This window comes from Dasypus novemcinctus, chromosome 5 (assembly GCF_030445035.2).
Source record: "Dasypus novemcinctus isolate mDasNov1 chromosome 5, mDasNov1.1.hap2, whole genome shotgun sequence".
Lineage (NCBI taxonomy): Eukaryota > Metazoa > Chordata > Mammalia > Cingulata > Dasypodidae > Dasypus > Dasypus novemcinctus.
Window position 1 is genome coordinate 93,804,541 of NC_080677.1, and position 13,557 is coordinate 93,818,097.

General features: G+C 37.6%; 1 protein-coding gene across 2 annotated transcripts in view; it reads left to right on the plus strand.

Moving 5' to 3' along the window:
* The first annotated feature begins 4,458 nt into the window (after positions 1–4,458).
* Positions 4,459–13,557, plus strand: part of CFTR (CF transmembrane conductance regulator) — a 199,564-nt gene continuing 190,465 nt past the window's right edge. Inside the window, exon 1 of one of the 2 annotated variants that reach the window (XM_058297260.2) lies at positions 4,459–4,854. In XM_058297260.2, coding sequence (XP_058153243.1) covers positions 4,547–4,854 — 308 coding nt within the window. In that variant the 5' untranslated portion in view covers positions 4,459–4,546. Of the gene's footprint in view, positions 4,855–5,114; positions 5,315–13,557 lie in introns of those variants that run through there. The other variant, XM_058297261.2, reaches the window with a different exon arrangement.

Below are 13,557 nucleotides of genomic sequence, written 5' to 3' on the forward strand. Positions count from 1 at the left end.
TACCACCAGTGAAAATTAATCTGGTCTTATAAATGTGCTGGTTTCTAAAAGAGCTTCAGTAGGAAAATGAGAAAATAACAAATATAAATAATAGAACATTTCAAGAACAGAAGTTTTAGAAAATCTTTGATTTATTAGATTTTTATATTAATGCCAAAGTTATATTTTAAATACAATTTATAATAATTTGAATTCATTAACAACATTAATAAACTCAATAATAAAGATCTTTAGGTCTTTGGGTTTATAGAGGAAGTAACTTTAAATTTGGCACCACCAGGATACCAAATTCCATCTGGAAACAGTTGATAAGACTATACCATTGGTAATGAGCTAGAAATTGAAGGAGCTACAACGACAACAAAGAGTCAGAGCTTTCAAATGTCATTCCAATGCAAAAGGAGTAAGAAGGTTTCCACCATAAGAAAGCAGAGTTCCACCTCTAAGTCAAAATTATCTTATAGTTGGAAGAGTTTCTGATTTTATTACTTTTCACCTAGTTTAAACACAAGCAAATAACTTCAGAGGGCATGAGAAAGTCCAGTGTTCCTGAGAAACCTGTCAGCATTTAGGTAGTTTTCTGTAGTGTTCCATTTTGCATTGCCAAGCTGATTTCCTATTTACCAAACCAGTAGTGGTTAATGATAATTTTTAATAGTTACTGAGCACCTATTATGTTCTAAGCACTTTATGTCTATTTTATACATCACATCTAATTCATGTCATCCCGTGGTTCTCAACTGAGGCAGTTTTTGCCCTCCAGCAGACATTAGGCAGTTTCTGGAGGCAGTTTTGGTTGTCATTACTTGGGGGGTGAGGGGCTTGTCATTCTACTGGCACCTAGTGGGCAGAAGCTAGCGATGCTGCCAAACATCCTACAATGCACAGTCAGCCATCCACATCAAATAATTATCCAGCGCCAAACGTCAATAATGTCAAGGTAGAGAAATCCCGACTGAATCGGTTCAATCACTCCAGTGGTGATATTATTAACTTCACTTTCAGGAAAGGGAACTGAGACACAGAAAGGTTAAGTAACTTAGCCATGACCACACAGCTAAATAAGTGGTGGGGCCAGGAATGAAAACCTACCAATTTAATGCTTCAAAACCCAAGCTCTTTCCACTACACTCTGCTACCATCTCTGGAAAACTTTGTTGACCATCAGTAGATTCTGAGTCTTGAAGGGTGGAGATCATGCCTTTTTCTGTGACCTGCCTTAGCACCAAGCTCTTGCTTCCTGAAGGATCCAATTGCATCCATTCATCTCTTCAGCATCTTCAGATTTTCCCTTTCTACTATAAGGTCAGTAACCCCCAGAGAAAACTGTTCTTTGATTGTATATACTGTATTACTAATTGTTGGGTAAGTAAAGGAAAAACAGAAGATACAGTTCCTGCCTCCAAGGAGTTTGTTGGGAAGAAGGCCTATGTGTACATATATAAATGGAAGTATGTGTTGCATGTATGTATATATATATGTATATATATAATTGTCAGAACCAAGCGTAGTGTCAGAAGCTATAAAAGTAAATGATAATCTGGTCCTAGTCATGTACGAGGTCCCCTCCCTCTGGCCTGAAACATCTTTGTAGACTATAATGTATAGTTGCATCCTCAGTCATCACTGTGGCACACTGCCAATGAGCTTCTGTAGCTCTTACCCTTCTAGCTTAGGGAAAATAATAAGTGGAAGCAGCCTAGGCAAGTGAAGTTGAAAAGGCCTTGCTCTTCCCTTTTTGATGAGCTTTGGGGTGACTTTTTCTTTCTCTGTTTTAGTGCACTTGTGATCAGCAGCGATTTATCACTATTAAATGTAAAGGTCAGGAAAGAATCTGAGGAACACAGATTAAGTGGAACATCATGAATAAGTATAGTGAACTTTCACTCTCATGGTCTCTAGTGGTAAATCTTCAGTCATCATCTGACAAGGTGAGTAACACATGAAAGGAAGGTTATCTCTTATAAATGTTACATATATTGATATCATTTGCAGGAGGCACCTGGCACATTCCTGACCAATCATTGTATGTACCCAATAGATGTTGCCCTCCTTCCCTCCTTTCATTCTCCTCCTCCTTCTTTATATATGCTGTTAAAATAATGCCATACAAATGACCACCTCATCTTCTATATTTAAGGTCAGTTTTGCTTAAAACATTAGGAAATTCTGTAGAAGCAGTATGTGTAGTGGGTAAATGCTTGGGCTCTGGCAAAAGACTCTGTGGGTTTAAATCTCAGTTTCCCCTATTATTATTAACTTTGCAACTTGAACAAACTGTTACATTTTTTTGTACGTCAGTTTCTTCACTTGTAGTATATGGATAATGAAGAGGATACCTGCTCCATGGAGGTGTTGTAAAGCTTTAAAAAGTCAAAGCATGCTTGTATCTGGCATGATATCAAGCATATATAGTAAGTGCTCAACAACTATAAGCTATTATAATATTGTTAAAATTATGTGAACTGGTATTTGAACAGTTTGGTATATTTTGTGGGATGGACAAATAATGATTTCTTCAGTTTTGGCTTAGAGCCTAGGGAATTATAATCCAGTTAACTCTAGCTCCTAGAGAGGAGCTTCACTGTATTCTTCTATCACCTTCTACTCTCACCCTACCCCATGGATTCCTTCCTATTCCTGTCATCTCAAAGCCAAATTTAGGATTTTAGTCATGACCTTTAGTCATGTTTTGGACATAATCCTGGTACATAAATCTATGTTGCCACATTATGCACCTAAATGCAAATCTTGAATCAATTAGTCATTTGAAAGTGTCTGCCAGATTAGCTAAGAGTGTTAAAGCTGTGAATAATGGCAGTCTTACTTATGCCATGAACAAATTTGGACTATAATCTTTTGATATATGATATATGATAATGATAAAAATCTAAGGTTTTTCTATGTGTACATACACTTAAAACTGAATATTTTAATTACATGTCAATTATTAAAACTATGTGGTTCCAATACCCACTTGGTCCTTAGCTTTCTGCTTTCCTGTCTCATTCTTCTTGAAGAGGCTTAACAGTTATCATTTCATGAAACTAACGTGAGGAGAAAGAGTGAGTTGATATGCAAATGGTGTATATAAATACATGAGGGCTACTTTGATAAGAAACAATATTATACACTGGAATGTTGATGTGGCGTTAGACCTGAGTTTGTATCTTAGCTCTACGTTATCAGACATTATTTAACCTTTCTTGTCTGTTCCTTAACTGAAGAATGGAGATAATAATATCCACTTACATGGTTGTTGTAAGGTTTACATGAGATTATGCCTGGCAAATAGTAAGGACTCAAGAAATAGTCACTATTTTATTTATTCTTTCTAAAGGAAGGGGCTTGATTGACAAATATTTGGGGTCTCCTTGAGCCACATGACTTGGCTGACTTCTATGATTCTATTTGGAACTTATATTCTCAATCCATTTATTATCACTTGCTCTTTAATAACAAAGAGGAACTGATTACTCATGCATCTCAAAATGTGAGCATTACTTTCGATGGGTCAAATTAGCAGTTATAAAGCAAACTACTGGGTGGGGGTAGGGAAGTGGATGGTATGAGTTCGATCGACATACCTGGGAAAAGTCAATATTAAAGATTTTTGTCATACTTCAGAGAGGAAAACACGGGTACAGATCATGAGTTAGAAATGCCAAAGTTCTTTCCTGGTTTCCAATTTTATGCAATTTGATTTATCTCTGCTTTTATTTTCTTTACTGCTAAAATTCAGGATAATAAAATTTAAATGTTCCTAAAAACCACTTTAATATATCAGAAAGTAGGGTGACATAGAAATGCAAAGCAGAGCTATAAAAACCTGCTGAGTGCATTCATTAACTTAAATACATGTTTCTGTCTATCATTCTGAAATGCCCATAATATTTGCATTTTTTTTGGGTGACTAAAGTCAACAATAAGGAAATTCACAAGTAAATCCACACCATTGTCTTAGATGTAGAGGCAATAACGTAAACAGCCTAAAATTTTTACTTTCATTTAAACTTTTCAATTCATACTCAATGTGCAAATGCTTTTATACAATAGGGTTCAGGAATTAAAGGTCTGGCTCTTTAAAAACCAACCAAGACACACAATCCACGCACCTAAAACACCTAGGAAATCCTAGATCCCCTCAGAGATCTGAAAATGGCGTTCCTCTGAGTCAAGTCTAAGGGTTCCTTCACTTTAAAGTCTGGATTCCTTTCAGTGTATTAGTTCAGAAGTTTTGCTGACCGAGAATAGGAAATCCATAGGAGAGCGGGTTAATTTACACACCCTTCACTTGCCATTGTCTTCGCTCACACCCACACAAACTTTCTTTAAAAACCCAAGCCGGACAGAAAAACTTAAAAAGACACAAGTCCTGGATGGGTAATGGATAAAGAAAATATCTCCTCTTACTTCCTTGTAGGATTTTTCTTCTTTTCCCTAAGCGATCTCATAAGACGCGTGTGCCACACTTGGAGCGCACCTAAGACTGAAACTAACACAGCTCGGTTCTTCCCTCTGACACCCAAAGGAAGCGCTAAGGTGAATGCATCAGACGCGCGCGGAACGTTCCGGCTACACAAGAGACACATTTTCGTTCTCTTTTCAAAATGCACCTTGCAACGCGTCACACGAATCCGACCGAGACCTTGGAAAAAAGGAGAAAGGCTCAGGGCAGTGGCCGGTGGCGGGTTCTGCGTGCGGCGCCACGCGGCGCGTAGGAGCGCCCAGGGGTTTCTCCGGGCTGGCTCCCCACCTGCGGGGGGTTCCTTCGGCCCACCAGCGTCGGAGACTGGATCTCTGCACAGCGGCCGCGACTTCTCTCCCACCTGCGGGCTGGTCTGGAGCTGGACGGTAGGGACGTGGGCCTGGAAAGAGCGCGCGCGAGGGAGGGAGGCCGGGAGTCAGAGCCGGGAAAGGGAGGCGCGGGGCAGCCGGGGAGGGAAGGAGGCGAGAAGGAAGGAGCGGTCGGGGTGCGGGCGGGGGGTGCCAAGGGGGTGGAGAAAGCAGCTTCAGCAATTTAGGGCCGGACCAGGCAGCGCTCGGCTTTGAACCTGGGCAGTAGAGGTGGGGGAAGGAGAAAGAGGAAACGGGAGGTGTGGTGGGGTACCGGTAGGTGGGGGGAATTGGAAGCAAATGACATCACAGCAGATCAGAGAAAAAGGGGCGAGCAGTAGGCTCCGAGAGGAGTAGGGCGAGTTTAGCCTTTAGGAGCTCGAGCCCAGCCTGCCCCGGCAGGGACTCCGGACCCCTGAGAGACCATGCAGAGGTCGCCTCTGGAAAAAGCCAGCGTCATCTCCAAACTTTTCTTCAGGTGAGAGGGTGACCCGCCCCGAGTCGGAAAGACACACGTGCAGTGGAGAGGGGGGCGTGTGTCTGGGCTGAGTTTTGGGGCAAGAGACATAGTTTATTAAAAGATGCACTTCCATTCATTGTTATAAGAGAAAACGTGGATTTTTGTGGAATGAGATGGAAAACATTAAGAGAAGAAAAAGGAATAAACTGAAGCCTATTGCTTGGATAGAATGCTATTGTCTCCTTATAACTTAAAGGCAGACTTTTAAGACCCAATATGTCACTGTGCAATTGTTTTCTTGGATTTTCTAAGACACATAAATTATGAAGTTATTAATAACAAATTTTTTCCATTGTTCCCTACCCCCCCGCAATGCCTCAGAAACTTGGATGGTTTCTTGTCGCTGAAGCTACAGGTGCCATGCCTGAACGTAGTAGGTGCTTAGAACACATTCATTGACTGAATATTGAATTTTATTTTTGAGGTGGGGATTACGCATTTAAATAAAGCTTCTTCCCCCGATGATGCTATGTATTTGTCACAGTTCCGTTATACTTTCTTTTAGGAATGAAAAAATCTTTTGAAATATTTATCTTTAAAAAGAAAAAGCTAATTCTTCAAGCTGTACATTTAAAAGTAGCGGCCGGATTTGAATGGAAAGATAGCCAATGAAATAGATACAGATGATATATCCAATTAACATGTAATAAATTGCACTCTCATTCTACTTTGCATCTGGTGAGCCATAAAAGCATGCAAACTTCATCTGAGGTTTTTAAAAATAGAGTATAAGTTCAGAATCTTAGGCAAAGTATAATTAGATGTAACATTTCATATTTGAAGTGTTCTTTATATGTGAATCCACTTTGTTCAATTTATTATACTTGTATGAATGAATGGATACAGCTCTCCCAAGGGATATTATTTGACTCATATTCTCCAATGAATCAGAGTAATTGGGTATCAGAAAAGTCAAGTACGTTATGAATATGTCCGTGGGGGGGAGAAGAGGGATCAGCTTTTACATCTCTAATGTTTAATTCTCCACATGTGCGGTAAGCTTGGAACTCAGGTGCTAAAGAGAGGTCATTGGCCACTGAAGGAGAGCTCCTCCCTGTGGATGCAGGCAAAGGATCTTACTCATTGGAATCTCCTTTTGTGTTGATGTTTATAGTACCTTTTGTTACTCCATTTATAAAATGGGTTTATCCGTAGGTCTTTCTTTCCTACTACTTACATAGTCAGTTTGCTTATTGGCATAAACTGTAGACTTTTTAGTAGAGCACTTTGAGGAACCTAAAGGCCAATCAGTCTAAGAATACAACTTTCAGAAGAATGACTGTTCTGTGGGCACTTCTAAGTACTAAATACTAAGGAACTGTAAATTACCACATTATTGATCTATGAAAGTAATTTTTTTTCTTTTTATTGATCATCTGAAATTTTAGTATAGTTTAAAAAATGCTCTCAGATTGATTTAGAAAGAAAATGTGTTATACTGACTACTAAATTTGTTAAGAGCATACTTATTCCTGCTCTCTAAACTATTTCATAATAAGTTTCTCTAAGAATAGGTATGTTTTTTAAAAGTTAAGTTCTTACTATTAATAGAAACTGACATCACCTAAAGTATCAGTGATTATAAACTTCTTTCGGAGCTGTAGCTTCTGAGGAGATAAGAAACTGCATTGGGGTAGGTAATATTGCTTAGTGGCCTAGGATGTTAGGCTTTAGATTCAGATGTTTTTGATTCAAATCCCAGACCTGCTTTGTGACAGGAGGCTTTTCTTAACACCTCTGTGTTTCTGTGACCTGACATTTAAAACTTGGAGTCTAAAAGGGTTTTTGTCATGGGGTTAATCTATGGAGAAAATGTGTGTAAAGTGGTTAACCCAGAAATTGCTAGCTGCTACTGTTATTGTTAATTGCCTTTTTTGGGGCACTCTTCATAGAACCATGTACCCTGTTTATAAAAGATGCTCAGTTCATCTTTGTTAAATACAATTTGTGACCATTAGTCTATATGTGAAATGAATGGGCTTAAATGAGAATTTAGTTAAATTAAAATCTCACCTAACATGGCCTTACCAGATATACAGGAAAGAAGTTATATGCTTATAGCGTATGTGGGTAACTTAGAATATAACTTTCTGAATATATCCCTTCAATTTCAGAGTCATAAAGGAGCCAAATTGTTATGGCCTGGGTTATGGCTTATATTAAATATCTTTTTCATTGTATAGGTTTTGTTATTGGAAAGGGTAATAGAGTTTGGAAAAAATCTAAGCCTTTTCTTAATTTTGTATGGGTTTCACATCAAGCACAAAATTTGAAGCACAAAATATGACATCTGAACTGTCATACTAATACAATTTTTAAAAGAATAATCTACAAGAGAATCTCACCACAAAAATTTGAGTAGTTTATAAATGCCATGGAAAAGAAGTACATTTAGTTGAAACTTCCATGAAAATAACATTCAGCAAATAGGAATATAGTTTTAAACTAGAAGGTACGTGTTTGCATAGAGTTTATTATTCATATACTGGTGGGACTGATTTACATATGTTTACCATCAGGGATTATGCCCCTCAATTTTAGGCAAGTTTCCAAATTTATATTTTCTGATAACTTTTAAAGTAGTTATTCAGTTTGTTCTTCTCTGTCTCTTCTTTAATGCCCTGGATTTCCCATATTCTGTTTGGTTGTTAGAGTGTGATTCAAATCATGTGTCAGATAATATAGCTTGAATTTTGGGTCAATATATCAATTTCTCTGGTATTGGTGGGAGCCCCAAGAATCCAAATGAACAATGCCACAGATCTCTTATAAGACTGACTATAGGAAGCCTCTATAAATTCTATAAGTCTCAATTAAGATCAATGGTAAGGAATGTTGTAATGCAGCAAAGAATTGTATATGCTAAGTCTCAGGATAATAGATAAAATTATTTAAGATGTTTTTGTAATTATTAAGCACAGAGTAATGAGAGATTTTTAAACAAATGCACTAGAATTTGTATATCAGAATATTTTGATGGTTCAAAATAGCTACCAGTATAAACCACACTTGTGTTTCAACCATTCTGCCTTCAATAAAATATATTTTTGGATCTCTTTTTTTTAAAATTACCTTTAAAATCTTTATAAACTTTTCTTGTAAGTGTATAATAACTTCATTATTTTACAGTAATTAATAGTCATAACTTTCCTTAAATTAAGTCATATTACCCATTGTGGTCACTTGGAGTTGTTTCTAAATGACTTTTGATTATATCTCAAAACCAAATTTATCCTGTAAGTATAAAGATTTTTCATTATATTTGCTTTGTTAACAACCGATACCTAAGTTGAGATATTATCATTCAAAAGAATGCATTGTTAACTCTAAAGGCAATTCCAAATGAAGAGAAACATAAGTGTTCTGAGCCATGGAAGCATATTTATATGATGAAAGACCCATAAAGATGTTGATTTTGAAAAGAAGCACATATTTGGTTATATAAATTATGGCATATTATAAAAAAATGAATCAGTGCAATTTTAGATTTATACTTCATGGGTTTGCAATGCATGGGAAAATCTAAGGTTATGACAGAGCCTTAACATTTTTTGCAGTTTGTTGAGGATATTGATAAGAATGTTGCCAAGAGAGACCAGCTGGTCACTCAAACAGGGCCTGGTCTCACCCTGAGCAATGCACATTCATTATCTCAGGTTTTGTTTCTCAGACAATAATTAGGTTATCCAAATAAAAAGAAATGGATGCATAAAACAGAAGGTCAATATATTAATCTGCAATGAGATGTATAGTGTCCATGGATGCCATCTGGCAATGACAGCCCAGGGTTGCAATTCTCTGTCTTGGTGTTGTCTCTGCAGAAAATGGAAGAGCCCACCTTTGGGACAGGGTCCTCTCTCTTGGCCAGTATTGCCTGAACACTGATAAGTGTTGACTTCCTACACCTATTCCTCTCTATGCTGTTCTAACTTTCTTCCTTTTGTTGACTATGTTCTGTTATGATACAATTCAGATTTTTCAGGTTGGGATATGTATTAATTTTGATTGGTTTAACTCTCAGAGTTCTAAACATACCTTCTCTACATAAAATGACTATGATTATAATTATATAATTGAGTTTCTTTCAACGAATTTTGCAAGTTTTAAAAATTCCTCCTTGTTTTTGAAGACCATTCAAATAGTTTTTATATTCTTGAATTACCCACTTTACTCTCTAGGAATATTTTTATACACATCACATTGTCTGCAGTTTAGCTTTAATATTCTATTCCTTGTTAGAGAAGTGGAATCTATTTTAGTAATTCATCAATATTTTATGCTTGATATGACAATCAAAATATCCCTCAGAGCCAGCTGATACGCTAGGGAAATCACGGTTTGCCAGTTTTTCATTTTATGTCTCGTGGGAGGAAGTAGGACTTAGTGGTTATAATATTCAATGTGTAAATGTTGAAACTTGAATGAATACCGCTATAAAATGTACTATGATTGTTAAGATCATGTCACAAGAACCTGTAATTTCTGTATGATAGAGCTGCAGTATAAGTATAGGATTGCAACACCGTCAGGGAAGGGTGTTAACCAGTTAGCACACAGTTGTTTGTCAAAATTTAAAAACACCTCTGACTCAGCCGCAGTTTTGGCATTTTGATTCCACTGATTCCTGATGCATCTGTGTAGGGCATTTCTCTAGAGCAAAATCCCTGCTGTGCAATGAGATAAGGAGGGGTAAACAAACTATGATAGAAGTCTGGTTGTTTGGGGACCCTGATAGAAGGTTTAATTTATAATTATGTCTTGTGGTATCACATAGCAAAATGTTACTATGTCAGTTGCTTTTCTGAAGCTCCCAAGAATCAGTTTAGTGTGGTTGTTTCAAAGTGAAATTGGGTTTACAAAGTGGCTCTACAATAGGGCTTTGTGTTAGCAAAACGTAGGCTTCTTTTAGCAAGAAGTCTGTGAAAATTCAGTTTACTATTAGACTGCCGGATGTAGAGAATTCTTAGAGATCTTTGACAGATCTGGTTTTCAGAGTTGTTTGTAAGTCAGAGAGCTTGTCAAGTTTACTATTCTCTGTACAACTCCAATAACTTATTTCTGTCTTTTAACATCTATGGCTATTTTAAATAGGATGACAGGGGCTTTATCTGACTTGTTTAGTAGAGTATTTAGATCATTTCAAGACTCTTGCATGTAATAGTTTAATAAATTTTTCTTTGTGATGATGGTGACTCCATGGTGATCATCCCTAGAGACCCATGGATGTTGTAGATTGATGATGTTCAACAGCTCTCTTCAATGTTGCATCATTTTGATAAAAAGGGGTTGCAGCAAGCAGAACAGTGGACAGTTTTTTTTAATACCTAGAATGTTCTATCCAATTTCTTTCATTCTCTTTATGTTTGAGACTTAGCCTTTGTGGGACAACCTGTTTGCTGTTCCTTGCTCATGGTGTAAAGAAAGGATTTGAAGACTTTTTGCTAAGCTGTTAAGGTTAAAATCTCAGCCCTGAAATTTAGACTTTGCTCTGATATAGCCAAGAAGTTCTTCTACTTTGAGGAGCTGAGTCAGAGCTGTGCTTCCTTTGTAGGTTCTTTGTACAGCGTTGAGGAGCTGGGTCAGAGCTGTGCTTCCTTTGTAGGTCATGATTTGGGGTACCTTGGAGCATTCCCTCATTTATTTATTCACCATCTTCTGTATTCCATGCTAAACATTAAGAAGGTAGAGGTAGACATGGAAGAAATTGTTGCGGTTTTCATGGAAATAATTTTCAGCTCACAGAATCTGAAGGGCTAAGAATGGGTCTTATAGGAGCATTCAACTGGATACCTATCCCAGTCTAAGGGTAGTCAAGAGAGACTTGCTGGAGGAAGTGACTCTTCAGTTGATACCTAAAGGAAGTTTATCTAGTAGGAGTTATCCAGACAAAGATGTGGTGATGGGTTAGGAAACATTAACTCACAGAAAGGACAGATTGTATGTGGGACTGGAAGCAAGAATATCATGGAGACTTCAAAGATTTAGAGAAGTTCCTCATGACTGGTACATAAGATGTGTAACAGAAATTTGTGAGTGATGAGCCTGAAAACTCAAGCAGGGTTTCAGATCATAAAGGGCAAACTTTGTTTGGGCTTTAACACATTGGAAGTGAAAAGCCACGGATTTTAAATAAGGGAGTAACGTAATTGGTTCAGAAGCTCTTGGAGTTGTGCAAAAAATGATTAACTCAAAGAGTGACAGTAGGGATGGAGAGAAAGTGATGGATTTGAAAGAGGTAAAATAAACAGGTTTTGGTAATTGGTTAGATGTGGAAGGTGAAGGAGAAAGAAGAATCAAAGATAATATCTAGATTTATTGACTTGAGTAACAGAGTAGATGGAGGTTGTTACTTATATTTAGTTGGAGAAGAAGGATTAGAGTGATAGTGGAGGCCTATGAAGAATCGCTACTTCATTTTAAAATGAAAATAAAAAACTAAATGATGCTTATGGATTAAGGCCAAGTAATAAGATTATTTAAAATATTCAAATAATCTGAGGCTTAGTCTTGATAAGAGATGGTAAGATGTCTGAGGTGACAGTCAGAATTAGAAATACTTCTCTTACACTGTTAGAGTAAAGTCCAGGGTGGCATCTAGGGAAGTATCTGAAGTGTCTACTCTTTGGCCTTATTGTGATATTGTGTGACCTGAGACCATGGCAGGAATAAGCAGCTATATTCTAGGGACACCAGTGGTTTAATTCCTACTTAGCAATTTGACTTAGAATCCACTTATTCCCCCCAAAACTCACCATCTCATACCTGAGTTGTCCCCATCTTATAGTAATTTTCCTCCCTTAACCAGTAGTTTTCATACCATGGCACAACATGTCAGACAGATGATGGAAATTGGGCAAGGAGGTCTGAAGATCTGCTTGGAATTCAGGTGTTGTCTGTAGTGAAAGTCTTGGTTAGAGAAGGGGAGGTGTGGAATGGGAAACTGAGAACATAGAAGGCAAAGTAGCTTACCTTTACTTAAGTGGAGTTAAAATGAAACTGCCCCTGCTTCAAAATTCTGCCTGGACCAGCTTCCCAGGATTCTTCTGAGAGTGAGTTTTCTGAAACACAGTCTGCAGATACCTGTAAGAAAAATGGCAGAAGTTTTAAATGGAAAAAATATGTTCAATAAGTCTGATTTAGGATTGTTCCTAAGCGTAGCAAGGAGATAAGCACCTATTTAAGTGAATAGTTATAGGTAGGGTGACCATATACTTCATCACTCAAACTTGGACACCTTTGAAATTTAAAGGGGGCAGGAAAATGCTCAAACGGAATGGGATGCTGGAATAATCAGTATAAACAAATAATATCCTGGTCATGCTATTAGGCTGGTGCAAAAGGAATTGTAGTTTCAGACTGTGAATTTTAAATCATTGTAACTAGGCTCAAACACATCTTTATTAATCAAAATATGAGCCATTACAATCAACACATTTTTGCCAATGAGAAATAAGTTTGTTTATTCCTGTAGCATAAAAAATCCATGCTTCGGGATTTGACAAACTCTTGGAAAGCATTTTCCCGGCAAAAAGTTGTCAAGATGCTTGAGAAAGCGGTAGTCGGTTGGTAAGAGGTCAGGTGAATATGGTGGATGAGGCAAAACTTCATAGCCCACTTCGTTCAACTTTTGAAGCACTGGTTGTATGATGTGTAGTCAGGCATTGTCGTGGAGAAGAATTGGGAACTTTTTATTGACCAATGCTGGCTGCAGGACTTGCAATTTTTGGTGCATCTCATTGATTTGCTGAGCATATTTCTCAGATGTAATGGTTTCACCAGAAAAGCTGTAGTGGATCAGACCAGCAGCAGATCACCCATCAGTGACCATGACCTTTTTTTGGTACAAGTTTAGCTTTGGGAAATGTTTTGGAGTTTCTTCTTGGTCCAACCACTGAGCTGACCATCGCTGGTGGTTTAATCGCACATCACAATTCGATTGGAAATGGTTCATTGTTTTTGTGTAGAATAAGAGAAGACCACTCTTCAAAATGATGATTTAAAAAATTTTTTTGGTCAGCTCATGAAGTACCCACTTATCAAACTTTTTCATCTTTTCAATTTGCTTCAAATGCTGAATGACCGTAGAATAGTCAATAGTTGAGTTCTTTGGCAACTTCTCCTATAATTTTAAGAGGGTCAGCTTTCAATGATTGCTCTCAATTGGTTGTTGTCAACTTCTGATGGCCGGCCACTATGCTCCT